The sequence below is a fragment of the Callithrix jacchus genome, chromosome 15 (genome assembly GCF_049354715.1).
Source record: "Callithrix jacchus isolate 240 chromosome 15, calJac240_pri, whole genome shotgun sequence".
NCBI classification, from domain to species: Eukaryota; Metazoa; Chordata; class Mammalia; order Primates; family Cebidae; genus Callithrix; species Callithrix jacchus.
In genome coordinates this window covers 23,342,470-23,359,781 of record NC_133516.1, presented here as the reverse complement: position 1 = coordinate 23,359,781, position 17,312 = coordinate 23,342,470, and the positions used below count along the sequence as shown (strand labels likewise).

General features: G+C 36.7%; 1 protein-coding gene across 15 annotated transcripts in view; it reads left to right on the top strand.

Annotated features, from left to right (window-relative positions):
* ATP13A3 (ATPase 13A3) overlaps positions 1-17,312 on the top strand; it is a 100,648-nt gene that overhangs the window by 47,573 nt on the left and 35,763 nt on the right. For all 15 annotated transcript variants that reach the window (XM_054245503.2, XM_078350534.1, XM_078350530.1 and 12 more), the window contains 11 exons: positions 497-685; positions 2,801-2,862; positions 6,093-6,243; positions 8,863-8,979; positions 10,104-10,121; positions 10,571-10,724; positions 10,820-10,940; positions 13,839-13,963; positions 15,764-15,939; positions 16,561-16,683; positions 16,766-16,845. In XM_054245503.2, the coding sequence (XP_054101478.1) occupies positions 497-685; positions 2,801-2,862; positions 6,093-6,243; positions 8,863-8,979; positions 10,104-10,121; positions 10,571-10,724; positions 10,820-10,940; positions 13,839-13,963; positions 15,764-15,939; positions 16,561-16,683; positions 16,766-16,845 (1,316 nt within the window). The remainder of the gene's footprint in view (positions 1-496; positions 686-2,800; positions 2,863-6,092; positions 6,244-8,862; positions 8,980-10,103; positions 10,122-10,570; positions 10,725-10,819; positions 10,941-13,838; positions 13,964-15,763; positions 15,940-16,560; positions 16,684-16,765; positions 16,846-17,312) is intronic.

The window sequence follows — 17,312 nt, the reverse complement described above, 5'->3', positions numbered from 1 at the left end:
TATTTTGCAGAAGTATCTGAGGAAAAAAATTATAAATGGTTAATAGATAGGTATATACATACATACACATACATGAAATAGACAATTGGAAATGACTTACAGGGCCGGGTGCGGTAGCTCACGCCTATAATCCCAGCACTTTGGGAGGCCGAGGTGGGTGGATCACGAGGTGAAGAGATCAAGACCATCCTGGTCAACATGGTGAAACCCCGTCTTTACTAAAAATACAAAAAATTAGCTGGACATGGTGGCGCACGCCTGTAATCCCAGCTACTCGGGAGGCTGAGGCAGGAGAACTGCCTGAACCCAGGAGGTGGAGATTGCGGTGAGCCAAGATCACACCATTGCACTCCAGCCTGGGTAACAAGAGGGAAACACTGTCTCAAAAAATAAAAAGAAAAAAGAAAATGACTTACAGATTTTCACTAAAGAAATACCCATATTAAATTAGTAAATAATATTGGGGGTTTGACATTTATTTTTGTGTTAATTGTAGGTAGAAGTTGGGATAATAATTATTGAGTCTCTTGATATCATAACAATTACCGTGCCACCTGCACTTCCTGCTGCAATGACTGCTGGTATTGTGTATGCTCAGAGAAGACTGAAAAAAATCGGTATTTTCTGTATCAGTCCTCAAAGAATAAATATTTGTGGACAGCTGAATCTTGTTTGCTTTGATAAGGTTGGTTCAGTTTCATAGTTACTTTCAAAGGTTACTTCGTAGCTTTTAAATGTTTAGATCAGTGTTTTTAAATTTTCTTTGTCAACAAATTTGCACACCTTCTATCATGTTCCTCTAATTTTCCTTTTCCACAACTTATCTGGTATATGCATCATTTTTATATACCCTAAGTTATCACTTAACATTAATGATAGGTTCTTGGAAACCACAACTTTAAATGAAATGAAACCAGTTTTACCATAGGCTAATTGATACAAACGAGATTTAAGTTCTTATGCCATATTTTGGTCACGGAAACATCACTGAACTTCTAAATAAGGATCTAAAGCACTTCTGATATTAATCATTGAAATAAATATGAGCTATACATTAAGAAAGAAAAAAAACCAAGTAAGATGATTATTTACCTGATTGTTTTATTTCAGGCTTATGGGTAGTGAGAGCCTGTCTTGACAACTGGGGAAACAAGGCAGGAGCCAGCCCTGGACAGGATGCCATTGTATCAAAGTGCAGTCATAGTCGCTCAGATTGGGGCCATTCAAATATGCTGGTTCACTTAACTTGCATAGCTTTGAATATGGGAGGAAACCGAAGTACCTGGAGTGAAATCCATGCAGACAGGAAGAGAACATGCAAATTTCTTGTAGATAGTGGTCTCCGCTGGGCATCAGCACTCCCCACCACTGCCTCATCAAAGTTATAAAAAAGACTAACAAAACAGTGTTGAGGACATGTTTTATTTCTTATTTACTCACTTTTTAATACTTTGGATATTGCTTATTTGCTCAAAGCTGCAGTTAATTTGATTATATCCAGAATTAGGCCCAGTAGTATTAATAGTAGTAGTAGTAAAGATTACTTGATCTTTAATGTTTTTAGATAGTAATTCTTATTTAACATAGTAGGCTCCATACATATATATTTTTTATGATTTTAATGCTTTTAAGCGTGTATGTTTAGTGTTTGCCATATGATATTACTGAATATGTTTCAGAATTATGAAGGTCACTGATTTGATGTGAAAATGACAAATTATGTAACTGTGTGACGTATATCTTGCCTCTTAGAAAGATTTCTCCTTTCCTGAGCTGGAATTAGTTTTCTTTAAAGTTTTCTGAGAATTAAATTTTGACAAAAAATCCTTCTATCAAACTCTTCTGGGTAACTGATACGAATTTGATTTTTGTGCATTTCATTATTACAGAGAAAAATGTGAAACATGTTCTGTTAAAAAAAAAGTCACTTTCACTATTATTTCATATTTATCTGTTCAAAAAATTTCACTTAATGCTTGTCTTTTTTGGAAACTTTACTAAAATGTTAAAAGTGGAGAAAAGGTGCATGTGTAATACACCCTCATTTACACCTTATCCAGCTTTATCAGTTACCAGCACTTTGCCAGTCTTATTTTATTTGTCTGGTCATTTTGAAGGGGACAATATCACACATTATTTTACCCCCTAACCACCTCAGTGTATATCTAGAGGACATTTAAAATACCACTATCACGTTTACCAGAATTAGTAATTCCTTCGTTTTTTTTAATATCAAGTTGGGATTTCCTCAAATCTCAAATTTTTACTAACTGGTTTTTCAGTCAAAATCCAAACAGGGATTACATTGCTTACAATTAACATGTAACAATTGCCTTTACTTACCCTTCATCCCCAATTATTTCATTGAAGAAACCAAGTCATTTACCTTGTGGGTTTGGCCAGTTGGTTCCTTCTGATATACTTTAACTTCTTCCTCTTGGCTCTCCCTGTACAGTAATCCTTCATTCCTTGACAGGCATCCTTTATTATTGGTAAGATAGGATAATTAGGGCATCTTTGCAGTGATTTTTTTTTTATAGTATGAGCACGTAAATGAATGCCCTCCTCCCCTTACATAGAAGACTTGTAGCACCCCTTTCCCACTTTGACCATATGTCCTAGAAGCCATTCTCTATCAGTATACAGAGATCTTGCCTGTTTCTTTTTTTAACTCTGTAGAACTCCATTATGTTATATGTAGCATAGTTTCTAATGCTATGTGGTTGTTTTTTATTTTTATGTTATTAATTTTTTTTGAGGCATTATCCATACTTTGTGCATGTGTGCTTTGTTTTTTTAGACTGGAACTCTAACTGAAGATGGTTTAGATCTTTGGGGGATTCAACGAGTGGAAAATACACGGTAAATACTAGTTAGACTTGATAGTTTATTTTAAATAAATATTTTGACATATGCAACATTCAAACATAGAGGAAGTAATATAACAGACAACTGTGTGCCTACACCAGGATTGAACAGTGGACGTGTTACCATATTTGCTTCAGATCTCTTCCTTTAGAAGATTAAGATATTATAGAAATTGCCAAAGTCTCACTCTGTCCCTTCTCCAGTTCCTACTGGCATTCTGAAATTATTTTTTGCGTATCTATATTTTTACTGCATATAAATCTATAAATCAGTATCCATGAATGATATACTGTACTTATGTTTTACTACTTTTTCCCTCTTCTCCAAACCTTGTTTTCAAGAATTATCCATGTTGATATGTACAGATCTAATTTATTTAACTGCTCTGTCTTATTCCATTGTATGATTAAACCTTGTCTCTTCTTCTATTAAGGGGCAAGTCTCTTTTTTCTCCTTTTTTCTCTGCACTGTTATAAATAGTGCTGCAGTTAAAACTCTTACACACAGCTCCTTGTAGGCATGCGGCTGAGTTTCAGTAAGCTAGATCCCTATAAATGTAAATGCTGGGTCATAGCACGGGCACAGCTTTAGCTTACTTATACTTTCTCAGTGGATAAAGGTCTTTTTGCTCCACATTCTTGCCAAACTTAATATTGTCAGATCTGTAATTTTTGCCATGTGGGTGCATATGAGTATTACATTGTGGTTTTATTTACAGTCTTCTCGTTACTTATAAAATTGAGCATCTTTTCACATTTTTGGAGGGAGGGTCATTTAGAATTCTGTGTGTTTATATCCTCGTTTTTCTAATGTGTTGTGAAGTCTATCTTGTGCATTTGTTAGACATCTTTTTTATTTTCTGGATAGTAATCGTTTGCAATACCATGTATTGAAAATATATCCCATTAGTCCCCGGCTCATCTCTTTACTTCGGTTTCTGTTGCTTTTTGAAGATGTTTTACTCCTGTAGTTTTATGTATGTTGTTTCCCGCCCCCACAAAAGTCTGCTAAATTTTGGTTTATGTAGTTTGAGAGACCATATTGTTTGGCTAATGTAATTTCAAGAGTTATATCTTGCAAAATAGAATGTCACATTGTGACCTTTTTTTATCCCTAGTAATGCATGTTGTCTTAAATTCTCTTTTGTCATATATTTATGTAGCTCCACACCAGCTTGCTTTTGTCTAATGTTTGCCTAGTGTGTGTTTTGCCACCTGTCTACTTCTCAGTCTTTCTGTGCCATGATGATCATATTTATTCAGACATGTTTGAAATTATTTCTACCAGTGCTCCCCAATTTATATGCACATTTTCACATTCTCATTTTCTCAGTTTATACATCCTAATCTTATACTGCTTGTTCTTACATTATCAATATTTATACTTAGGGTATAAAGTTCATGGGTGTCAATACTGCCTTTTAACCATCGCTCCCCCCCAAAAACAAACCTATGGACTGTAAAATACTTTTGGTTATTCCCCTTCTTTCCTATATGTATTTGTTGTGTAATATTTTATGATTATGATTTTGTTCTTAGTCTGCATGCTTAGATTTCCTAGGTGTACAAATATCTCAACTGTAGCATCTTGTATAAATTGCCATCTTCTGTAACTACATCCATTCACTTTGTTTCACTGTCACTCTTTCTTTTTAACTGAAAGTTAGTTTAAAATAAAGGAATCAGAATGGCGACTCCATAGGCAGAGCAGCCCACTGTCACTCTCGGGTGGTAGTACAGCTGTATAGATTTCTAGGTCTGACGCTTGTGTTCTCTCAATACTGTGAAGGTGTTATTTCATTTCTCTTAATACCTTTTCTTGGTTGGTACTGATAAATGTTCGTCTCTTTAGTAATCTTTTTTTCTCTCTGGTTGCTTGAAGAATATTTCTTCACTTTTAATTTCTGCAGATTCACCGTGATATTTTTATTTGTTTGTACAGGGTTCATGTTGCTTCTTGATTTCATGCATTCATGTTTTTCATAAATTCTGGAAAATATTCAGGCCTCTTTTACTTCAATTATGGGTCTTTTCCTTGTGCGTTGTTTTCTCTCCATCTGAGCCACATGTTGGACAAGACAGTTTACTCGGTTCTTTCCAAGTCTGCTCCCACCCACCTCTCACATCTACAGTGTCTTATTTTTCTAAGTCTAACTTTAAAATGTCCTTTTTGCATTCATTCAGATTTGCCATTCTGTTATCTTAAACTTATGGAATTCTTTATTTTTTTATTTTAAAAATAGAGATGGGTGTCTCGCTATATTTCCCAGGCTGGTTTTGAACTCCTGGCTTTAAGTGATCCTCCTGCCTCAGCCTCCCAAAATGCTGGGATGACAAGCATTAGCCACTGTGCCTGGCCAAATTTATAGGATTCTAATTCTGTCTTTGTTATGTCTGTCGACACTTGGTGAATTGTTTGCTAGCACATCTTTAAATTATGGTCTCATTCTTAACTGAATTTTTCTTTGAGCTCCCCTCTGGAGAAGTTTAGACTTTGCTTGGCTAAGAGCCCCAGAGCCCCAGTGGTACTCAGTGGTGTCATACAAGCTTTAACTGACCTTCTGTGTTTCAGTCCTTGGCTCTGCTACTTATGGGCTATGTAACCTTGGACAGTTACTTAACCACCCTGCTTCAGTTTTCTCATTCATAATGGGGGCAATAAAACACCTTTGTGTGGTGTGAGGATAATGGGTCAATATATATAAAGTTATTAGAATAATGTCTTGTGCATATTGAATATTATACAGATATTAGCTATTTTCTTGGACTTTGGGTGAGGAAAAAAGACAACCTTATTCATAGTTAATACCTTTAGGTCTGTGGGTGAATTTTTTCTCATCTGCCATTTTCCTAAGCCCACATAGTTCTTCAAGAGTACTGGCTTTCCTGAGTCAGTGGGATCCTTTCAGTACCAGGTCCCTACTTTGCATGGGACCAGACTTTGTTTCCTGTTCTTTTGTGGGTATTACATCCCAAGTGCTTAGTTTACTGAGATGGCCTCCCTTCATCTCCCCCAGCAGCCATAGCATCAGCTCAAGTTCACACTCCTCTGGTTTTCTTTTCCCTTAATTTCTGGCACTTGACTATTTCTCTTTCTTAGGAGCTCAGTTTGGGATTGAAAAGATATATATGTGTTTTTTTAGTCACAAAACCAGAAAAGCCCTGTTAAAATATTATCTTGATTCTTAGGATTTATGAAACTAATTCACTATATCTTCTGCTTAGATTTCTTTTACCAGAAGAAAATGTGTGCAACGAGATGTTGGTAAAATCCCAGTTTGTTGCTTGTATGGCTACTTGTCATTCACTTACAAAAATTGAAGGAGTGCTTTCTGGTGATCCACTTGATTTGAAAATGTTTGAAGCCATCGGATGGGTAAGTCAAATACTTAACTTTAGGAAAATAATAGTAAAAATTAAATTACCTCATGGAAGGATTATTTCTGCTTTTTGTTTTAATGACAGTCTATCTCACACCCTAAAAGGAACTATATGATTTCTAAAGATAATCACTGGAGAAATATTTTAAAAATCGTGCAAAAGTAACTTTTAGTTAACCCATTTTATACAACACCTTTATTAGAGGCTGACCAGCCCAGGTTCCTGCTTTGTGTGTAAGATAAACCAGGGTTCAGCAACTTGGGGCGATAGGCCAGAAGCCAGTAAGATGATCTTAACTGACATAATTTCTTGGCCACAGGCAAAGCAGTATAAAATCCTACATCTTCATTGTTCTTTTTTACTGTTTACTGTGTCCACACACATGCACATGTTTTTGTTTGTTTGTAAATTCCTTCTATTTTTGCCATTGGTAATTTTAATTTCTAAATACCTGCTTATGTTCTCTGGTTGTTACCATTTTACAGCATTCAGTTCTTCTTTATTTTATTTACTTATTTTTTTTGAGATGGAGTCTTGCTCTGCTGCCCAGGCTGGAGTGCAGTGGCACAATCTCAGCGCACTGCAACCTTCTCCTAGGTTCAACTGATTCTTCTGCCTCAGCCTCCCAAGTAGCTGGGACTACAGGCACGTGCCACCATGCCCAGCTAATTTTCATATTTTTAGTAGAGACGGGGTTTCACCCTGTTAGCCAGGCTGGTCTCAAACTCCTGACCTCATGATCCACCTGCCTCAACCTCCTGAAGTGCTGGGATTACAGGTGTGAGCCACCGTGCCCGGTCTTCAGTTCTTCTTTTATCAATACAAAGACAGTTCAATTTTAGAGTTCTCTTCTGGCTTCTGAATTATTTATTTTCTTTGGAGTTAGGGTCCCCTCTGCCCCCTGCCCCATCCTTGGTGTCTCTCCTTCATGCTTTTGGTTTTTGTTGTACATCTGGATGGCACTTTTTAAATATAAAAATGAAGATCTGATTTGGTAATTCTGTATAGCTGCAGCGAGCTACTTAGAATTTTATCCTTGACCCCATGTGTATGTAAGTGTTTCTGAGAAGTGTCTCTCTGAGCAGAAAGGCTTGTTGGGGTGAGGGGGAGGTGGGGGATGGTGCTTGCTGTGTGTCTGAGAGTGGGGTCTTATCAACAGAGGTTCTTCAAGTTTCAAAGGAGTAGTTGCAGAGTTAGTCTTTCTGTTGCTTTCCTCACCCCTTCTCACCATGCTTGCACATATGGTGCTTTGTATTCTGGAATCCTCACCCTCATGTTAGCAGCCTTTACTCCGGTCAGACATACAGTTTTTGTCTCTGGAGGAGGACTCTGGTTTTTTTGTTTGGCTTTCTTTTGCTCAGCGATTCTGGCTGTTAAATGTTCCTGTCTCACCTGGTGTCTTGTGTTTGTTCTGGGCTACTGTTTCCCTCGCCTTTGTATCCTTCTGTAGGTTTCAGTTTGCCCTTTGTTTCCATATTTGAAATCCCTTCCTTCAGGTTTGCTTTCTGTTTACATTTACAGGATCCTTCCTCCCTTCTTCCTTGCCTTCCCACCTCCGTCCCTCCCTACCCACATTTTGAAAGGGAGGGAGTGGGGGCACTGGATAAATGCTCCATCTGCCAACTACTGAAAGTCCAGGGTAAACACTCTTGAAATTTAATTCCGTAAAGGGGGTCTCACATCATTTATAGAGAGCATAACAAAAATGGGCAGATTTATCTTTCTTCTGTAAGCTTTCTCCAATTGAATAGATTTTTCACTTGAATTTAATGTTCAGTGTTTATGGATCTTCAAAAAAATTGATTCAGAAAATTTGTATAATGGCATATTTTGTTGGCCCTGAGTTGCTTTGATACTTGATTCTGCCAGAGCTTACTTATCAATGAAATGGTTTCACCTAGCCAGTCACAGCTGTGACGTGATGCGACTGATGTCATATAAGAGGCATTCCAATTTTAGAGATGTTAAGGTATGAAAAAAGCTGTCTTAGAATTGTACAAAATTGTCTCATTTTCCACAGTTCCCTATCATTTTCTCATCGATTGATCCCTCCAGTTACAGTGTCTTGTATGTGTGTTTAATGTTTTTCTTTGACTGTTTTTCACCAGAAAAGGTTTTTTTTAAAAAGTAGTAGCTTAACTAGAAGTATTCAAGCTGAAAAACTCTTAAACTCATATCTTTGTACTTCAGCTGTTCTTGACACAGCGGTTCTGTTAACCATGTCTGAGCTCTGTGTACTTTTGAATCACTTCTTACTAGCAGAAAGGAATCACTGGATGAGACTGAAAATTCTGGGGACTGCAAGAACCTTTTGTTTTCTGCAGAGCTAGTCTCCAGACCCAAGTTTTAGGGGCAAAGTGAGAGAAGTTTCTATTTCTTCTGCTTCTGACCCTGAATGAAGCAACCCTTCTCGTAATGGTTGCTAGGTATCTAACTCACCAGCTTTGTTGATATTTTCTTTTACTTATGTTAGTGATCCAGTAGTGCTCATTTGTTCCTTGGTCATATTTTTTTTTTTTAAATTGCTGAAAATGGCCATAATGTTCCATTTAAAAATGGAAGCATGAGTTTTTATGAAGCAGTGCTTAAATGTCCCCCCCCCCCACCCCCCCAGATTCTGGAAGAAGCAACTGAAGAAGAAACAGCACTTCATAATCGGATTATGCCCACAGTGGTTCGTCCTCCCAAACAATTGCTTCCTGAATCTACCCCTGCAGGAAACCAAGAAATGGTGAGAAATCACTTAAAGCTAGATAAAACTGTTGGTGCTTACTTATGTTTATTTTTTAATTTTTATTTTTTTATAGAGACAGGGTTTTGCTGTGTTGCCCAGGCTGGTTTCAAACTCCTGGGCTCAAGTGATCCTCCCACCTTGGCCTCCCCAAGTGCTGGGATTACAGGTGTGAACCACTGCACCCGGCCTGCTTACTTTCATTTAATTCTCATTTTGAAATGTTGGTAGAAGAGGAAGGCCCAAATCCTTTATTTAACTCTTATACTGATATTTGAATATTTTAACTGCATTTATCAGAAACTACACCTCTAGTATGTTTTACACATTTTTAAAAAAATGTTGAGATTTAATTCTCAGTACTATCACTTTCTTTCCTATGTACTGAGCAGCTTAGTGCCTTGTGATTTATACAGATGGTGGTTAATCCTCTTATATTGCATCTATATTCCTAGAATTTAATAAAAAAGTATATATGAAAGCCTTTACTTTTAGGTGAATTTTAAAATATATTCCCCTTAGTTTATTATTATTTTTTGAGATGGAGTCTCGCTCTGTCACCCAAACTGGAGTGCAGTGGTGAGATCTCAGCTCACTGCAACTCAGCCTCCCAGGTTCAAACAATTCTCTCACCTCAGCCTCCTGAGTAGCTGGGATTACAGGCACACACCACCATGCCTGGCTAATTTTTATATTTTTACTAGAGACAGGGTTTCACCATGTTAACCAGTCTGGTCTTGAACTCCTGCCCTCACGTGGTCCAGCCACCTCAGCCTCCCAAAGTGCTGGGATTACAGGTGTGAGCTACTGTGCCTGACTAGTTTATTTTCTAATAAGGGTTGCAGACAAGTGATGTGTACACTTTTTTGCACCTCTTAGTTTATTTTAGTACTTTAAAATGTTAATATTTTTGGGATAGCAGAACATTTGAAAATATTTAAGAACATACTTTTTAAAAATGGGAAGTAGTATGTATAGAAGGAATCTTGAATCCAGACTTTGAAAACAGTTGCTTGTTTTTTTTACCAAATAATGTTTTTTGGAAGCTTAGTAAACTTTTTCTAACTTTAGTGTGTTAATAGAGTTAATCTGTACTATTTCTTCTCGTTTTGTTTCATTTTTAGGAGCTGTTTGAACTTCCAGTAAGTGAAGAATGTTGACTTGTTACCTAAGTATATTTGTTTTGATTCTTTAAGAATAATAAGTGCTTTGTGCATCTTTTGAAATTCTATAGGCTATTTATGAGATAGGAATTGTTCCAGTAAGTGAAGAATGTTGACTTGTTACCTAAGTATATTTGTTTTGATTCTTTAAGAATAATAAGGGCTTTGTGCATCTTTTGAAATTCTATAGGCTATTTATGAGATAGGAATTGTTCCAGTAAGTGAAGAATGTTGACTTGTTACCTAAGTATATTTGTTTTGATTCTTTAAGAATAATAAGGGCTTTGTGCATCTTTTGAAATTCTATAGGCTATTTATGAGATAGGAATTGTTCCAGTAAGTGAAGAATGTTGACTTGTTACCTAAGTATATTTGTTTTGATTCTTTAAGAATAATAAGGGCTTTGTGCATCTTTTGAAATTCTATAGGCTATTTATGAGATAGGAATTGTGCGCCAGTTTCCATTTTCCTCTGCTTTGCAACGTATGAGTGTGGTTGCAAGGGTGCTAGGGGATAAGAAAATGGATGCCTACATGAAAGGAGCGCCTGAGGTCATTGCCAGTCTTTGTAAACCTGAAACAGGTAAGCAAGTATCTATGCTTTGGATAAAATTCTGGGATTTGTGTCAACTTGTATTAGCAATTTTAACAATGAAATTTACTTTTTCTTTTAAAAAGTTCCGGTTGATTTTCAAAAAGTTTTGGAAGACTTCACTAAACAGGGCTTCCGTGTGATTGCTCTTGCACACAGAAAATTGGAGTCAAAACTGACATGGCATAAAGTACAGAATATTAGCAGGTAAGATTGAACAGCTTTCCTACGCAGGTTTTCCAGTCATAATCATTTATGTTTATATCAGTCATACACAGTAATTTGCATGTAATTGAGTATTTATTAAATATTGAATGTATGAAAATATATATAATATTGTTTTAGGTGATTGAAGTAAAAGTACATTTTCCCCACTGCCTAATTTCCTTTTATTCTGGGTTTGTTTGTTTATTTGTTTGTTTTGAGAGACAGTCTCACCCTGGACGCAGGCTAGAGTGCAGTGGCGCAGTCTCAGCTCCCTGCAGTCTCTGCCTCTCAGGTTCAACCGATTCTTGTGCCTCATCCTCCCAAGTAACTAGGATTATAGGCATGTGTCACTGTACCCGACTATTTTTATATTTTTAGTAGAGACAGGGTTTTTGGCATGTTGGCCAGGCTGGCCTCAAACTCCTGGTCTTAAGTGATCATTCTGTATTGACTGTTTACCTGTGTTTCCTTATGCTATTGTAATACCATGTGTTTTTTACTTAGAGCACTTTGAAATGATTTTCAATTTGTTAAATATTTATTCTGTGCCCTCTATGTGTCAGGCACATTCCAAGAATAGTAAATGCAATTTTATAGAACTTTATTTTCTCCAGTTGATCTTCTAACTTTTGCCCAGAGGTTGGATCTAATTTGATCGGAATATAATGTTGAGTAACTAAGCCTCTTCCACCTGACTTGTTTCCAAATCCCCAATACTCTCCCCATTCCCCCCTTGTCAAATGACATCACCAGTGTCACATTCAAGGATTGTCACTTTTACTGTAACTGATACAGACCTACCTTTGAGGACAGCATTTTTGTTTAGGAATATTTCATGATGTACCTAGCAGTTTGTAAGCATCTTTGTTTAGAAATATTTCATGATGTACCTAGCAGTTTGTAAGCAGAAAGGAGTATCACTTGACTGTCCTGCTAATTCTGCCTATTTGGCGGAGGGGGTCTAAACGTGAGTTTTTTTTTTTTTTTTTAAAGAAAAACCTCTACCCAAATTATGTGATACATATGCATGTCAGGAACCACAAATGTATATAATATATCCTAATCCCTACTAAGGACATATTAGTCTCTTCTTAGTTTATAGTTTCATACTAGCAAGGGTGCTAGGGGATAAGAAAATAGATGCCTTTTGCCATTCTCCCCCTTAAAAACGAATTATTGAATTGTCGATAGTTCTTGAGACTGTCGTTTTCAGACATCCTTCTATGCCACTGGGTAGACTCTTCTTGTGCTGAGAATACTCTGTCCCTCCTTGTTAACTTTCCTCTCTTTCTCTACTCTGTTTGTTCTTTACCCTTCAACTGAGACAATCTCTGTGTTCCTATTCCACCTTGTAGGAACAGGTTTTAGCATTTCCCTTATAGCTTAAGCTTTTATGTCTTGAATATTGGAGTATTCACTAACTAGAGGGTAAGATTTCCATGACCTGTATCATTCATATGGCATAGAGAGAGAGAGGAGACCAGCTGAAGCCAGAAACTAGTGCCTGAAGGAAAATGGCTTAGTACTTTTGACACAGTAGCTTCACCTTGACAGAGCTTTGTGCTTTGAAATACAATTTCAGGTTTCAAGGCTTTTTCCTACTGTTACCACCAGCAGTTTCATTTATATTAATTTTCTCAACTATTCTCTAATGTTCTTACCACCCATTGTTAGAAATTGTGTGTTTCAAAAGATTTTAGGTTTCATAGGTAGGTATATACTTCAAGCAGCTTTTATTGGAATTTTATTAGAAAAATAATTTGGTTATTCCAAGTCTGAAATTCTAGTCTCTGACCTTAGATCCTCTTCCTTCCACCTTGAGCAAAAAATTTCTACGATAAAATTAAGGTAGATTGAGATATTTTTGGTTTGTTTGTTTCTTTTGAGATAGGGTCTCTCTTTGTTGCTTAGGCTGGAGTGCAGTAGAACAAACATGTCTCTCTGCAGACTTGACCTCCTGGGCTCAAGCGATCCTCATGCCTCAAGGCTTCCTAGTCGTGGGACTACAGGCACGTGCCACCATGCCCAGCTGATTGTTTTTTCAGTTTTTATAGAGACAAGGGTTTCACTATGCTGCCCAGGCTGGCCTCAAACTCCTGGGTTCAAGCAGTCCTCCTGTCAGCCTCTCACACTGCTGGGATTACAGGCATGAGCATGCCAAACCTGATATTTCTTAAGAATGTGACTATCACTGAACAGACTTCTTCTCTTTTATAGTGCTAAAACACATTATTTTTGTGTGCATCTCTTTGGTTGCATGTCTGTTTCCCCACCCAAGTTTCTTGAGAGTAGAGACCATCCCTTTTTGTCTTTAACCTCCCAATGACTAGCACAGTGCCTGCTCCATTGTAAATACTTAGTTATTTAAACAGTAACATCTTGATAATTATATTAGTAATATTTTCAAAGACCCATCTCTGGGTCCCAAGTTGATCTCATTGTTGGATTGCTAATGGCTCTTGTGTCATATTTTCAGGATCAGTAATTGTTTTATAGACTTGATCTGAGACTTGATAATGAATCCATGAAAACTGCAGTGATTGTGCTTGAGTCACAGTTTTTCCTTTTTCACTTAACATTTAAATTAGGATATGTTGTAGAGGGCAGTAAAGAATAGCTTTATGCTTACACATTTTTGGATAGAGCGCAAAGTGAATATTCCTTAGTACTGGAATTGTTTAGTGGCATACATTTCCAAATGGTTATTATATAGAGATATTGAACTCCTGAACACACCTGGTTTATTCGGCATATAAAAATGTTAATTCATAGCTTTTTAAAATTGCTTTATAACTTAAGACATTTTTAATTGCTTAGATATTTTAAATTAAGTGTGTATACATAAATTGCTTACTCTCTTGACTAAACCATTATGTGTTAAAACTTCTTTTTCTGCAGAGATGCAATAGAAAACAACATGGATTTTATGGGATTAATTATAATGCAAAACAAATTAAAGCAAGAAACCCCTGCAGTACTTGAAGATTTGCATAAAGCCAACATTCGCACTGTCATGGTCACAGGTTAGACTTTATAAAAGAACACAGAAAAAAATTGAGTGTGACAGAGTTCAAGTTATACAGTATTGAGGGATAATCAGTTATAAAATCATGTATTATATAGTGGCTCCAACCTGCGTTCTCTTTTAGCTCTTGCATATTCTTTTTGACGTCTAGCAAATCCTTTTTATAGAAAGTATAGTAAAATATTAAAAGTACACTGTAAAAATGTACATTAGGCTCCTTTTTATCTCTCTTTATATATTTCTTATAGTACTTATTGTACCTTGTGTTATTTGTAGATTTGTTTTCTCTGCTAGAGTGTTAGATTCTTGGCTGGTCGCGGTGGCTCACACCTGTAATCCCAGCACTTTGGGAGGCCGAGCCAGGCGAATCACCTGAGGTCAGGAGTTCGAGACCAGCCTGACCAACATGGAGAAACCCTGTCACTACAAATTTTGTATTTGTAAAAATACAAAATTAGCTGGGCGTGATGGCACATGCTGTAATCCCAGCTACTTGGGAAGCTGAGGTAGGAGAATCATTTGAACCCAGGAGGTGGAGGTTGCGGTGAGCTGAGAATGCACCGTAGCACTACAACCTGGGCAACAAGAGCAAAACTCCATCCCTCCCCCCCCAAAAAAAGGATTCTTGAGGGTTAGGAATATATTTTACTCATTTCTGAGGTCCTTTGCAATTTTTAGAACTGTCAAGTACGTAGTAAATGATTAATAGATATTTGATAGAATTACATTTTTACATATAAGATACTGTTTATTACCCCAGCTTGAATTCTAGTGCAATAGCCAATTTTTTTTTTCTAGCACATTTAAGGGATTCTCCTGGTGTTACTATACTGTTAATAATATTACATAACTCCTATTCCTTAGCTGTGTGAAATTGTGGTAGCTCTTTTTATTTCCTTAGCATATAAGTAGATTTAAGATACTTTATGGTACTTACGTGTTCAGTAAGACTAATATGGAGAAAGTGTATACATTTTTGTGTTTTAGACTCTGGGATCTATCTAATAGCATGCTTTTACCATGTAACTCAAGGTGACTAAGTGTGTTAGCATCCCAGTAATTCTTAGTTCTTATGTCTCCTCTGTCAGGGCACTTTTCACCTGTACCTCATCAACCTCTTTTTATTTTTTTCCCCTTGCCAGAGCTTTGTGTACCTAAGGTCATAGGAAGATATTCTTGGAAATAGTATGTGGGAATTGAGGAAAGAAATATCTCACTCTTCTGTTTTGGTAGCAGTGGGATCCACAAACCTTTGCCTGCTTTCTTTAAGATTCCATCCTTGCTGCTTTTCTGTTCTTCTCATGACTGACAAGTTGTCTTGCTTCTCATTTACATCTGTTCCTATTACCTTTCTTAACTTTTTGTTTTGTATAATCTCGCTTTTGCAATTCATCCTTTTCTATGGTATGGTGCTTGTGTTCTTGCATAGACCACTAGTCACTGCAAAGTTATTTCGATAAATATCTATTGAGCCACCTGCTCTGTGTGTAGCACTGATCCAGGTATTGTGTGGATACAAATAGTGCATGACTGGAAAAGATTGAGAATTGTATTTGGCTTCAAACATTGTGGGTGAGACGTTTTCGTTAGCATATACATATGCTTGCATTATTGGAGGCTGCTTTTGATAAGTATGCTCCAGTTTTGTTATTTTTAAACTCTAGAGGAAAGGACTATAGATTATGTTTGTTTTGGCAGCACAGTCAGGGAGACTGTAGTAGATTCTCAGCAAGTACTTGTTTGATACGTTCACGTTTCCGTTTTAATTTTAATACATTTAAAATATTTTTAAAATTAGGTGACAACATGTTGACTGCTGTCTCTGTGGCCAGAGACTGTGGAATGATTCTACCTCAGGATAAAGTGATTATTGCTGAAGCATTACCTCCGAAGGATGGGAAGGTTGCCAAAATAAATTGGCATTATGCAGACTCCCTCACACAGTGCAGTCATCCATCAGCAATTGACTCAGAGGTAATGTCAAGATTAATTGTCCCTTTTGAAGTTTGTTGGTTTAAATTTAGTCTGTGATGCATTAAAACACAGTAAAGCAAAAACTAAATGAAAACAGAAATCTGGGCTATTTTTTTTTTTGTCTTTTTGTTTTTTTCCTTTTTGTGGAGAACAGGGTCTCGCTATATTGCCCAGGCGGGTCTCGAACTCCTGGGCTCAAGCTATCCTCCCGCCTCTGCCTCCCTAAGAGCTAGGATTACAGGCGGTTTGGGCTATTTTTTCAGAGATTATATTTCACTGGGACTGGTGCAGACCCAGAAATCTCAGTGTTCAAAGTTTGATATTTAGCCAGAGATGAGAAGCATAGTTTTAAAGTATAAGAATTCCAAATGTTTATTGTACTCTTCACGTAACTAGTGGTAAAAGATGTAGGTGGTCCATCATACTCAGTTCATGCATCGTTTCAAATTGAAGCTCATGTTTAATTGAGTTTCTTTTTACTTTGAATAAATGTCAGGCTTTCGTTGTATTGTGTAACATGTCAAAGGAAAGAATTCAGTTTTAGAACAAATATGTTTAAAATAGAATTGTTTTACTTGGTTTGGGAACATCTAAATAATGTTCCCAATGTCTCATACACAGGATATTCCAGTTAAATTGGTCCATGATAGCTTAGAGGATCTTCAAATGACTCGTTATCATTTTGCAATGAATGGAAAATCATTTTCAGTGATACTGGAGCATTTTCAAGACCTTGTTCCTAAGGTAAGTAATTTGGATGTATGTATGTATTCACATGAATACATCGTGAACAATATTTTTAAGAAATTTACATTACTTTTTCCAGTTGATGTTGCATGGCACTGTGTTTGCTCGTATGGCACCTGATCAGAAGACACAGTTGATAGAAGCATTGCAAAATGTTGAGTAAGTCTTTTGTTGTTTTCTGATGAATTATGGTTTCATTTCAGCATCAGAAAAATAATTTTTATACATGTTTCTTACACTAATTTCATATCTTTATATATATAATTGTGATCTGTAAGATACACGAAAACTTTAAGTGCCTCTTTAAAAGAGGCTCATATACTTAAGCTAAAGTGAAATATCCGGGTACTACCTATGACTTCATTCTTTCAGGTGATAGAAGTGACTGTATCATTTTAGCCAGAGATGAAACAGTCGTTTCATGTTATTCAGGGAGAATTTTTTGCTGATAACTTTAAAAGTAGCTATGCTAAAGACTGTAGGCACAGTGCTTTTCTCTAAAGATGAGGAAATTGAGACACCAAAATGATTTGCCAATAATGTGACAGAAATAGGACAATAACCTAGGTCATTTCACTTGCAGTCTGTTGCAGAGCAGCACACAATATAATGTGTTCAACATCATG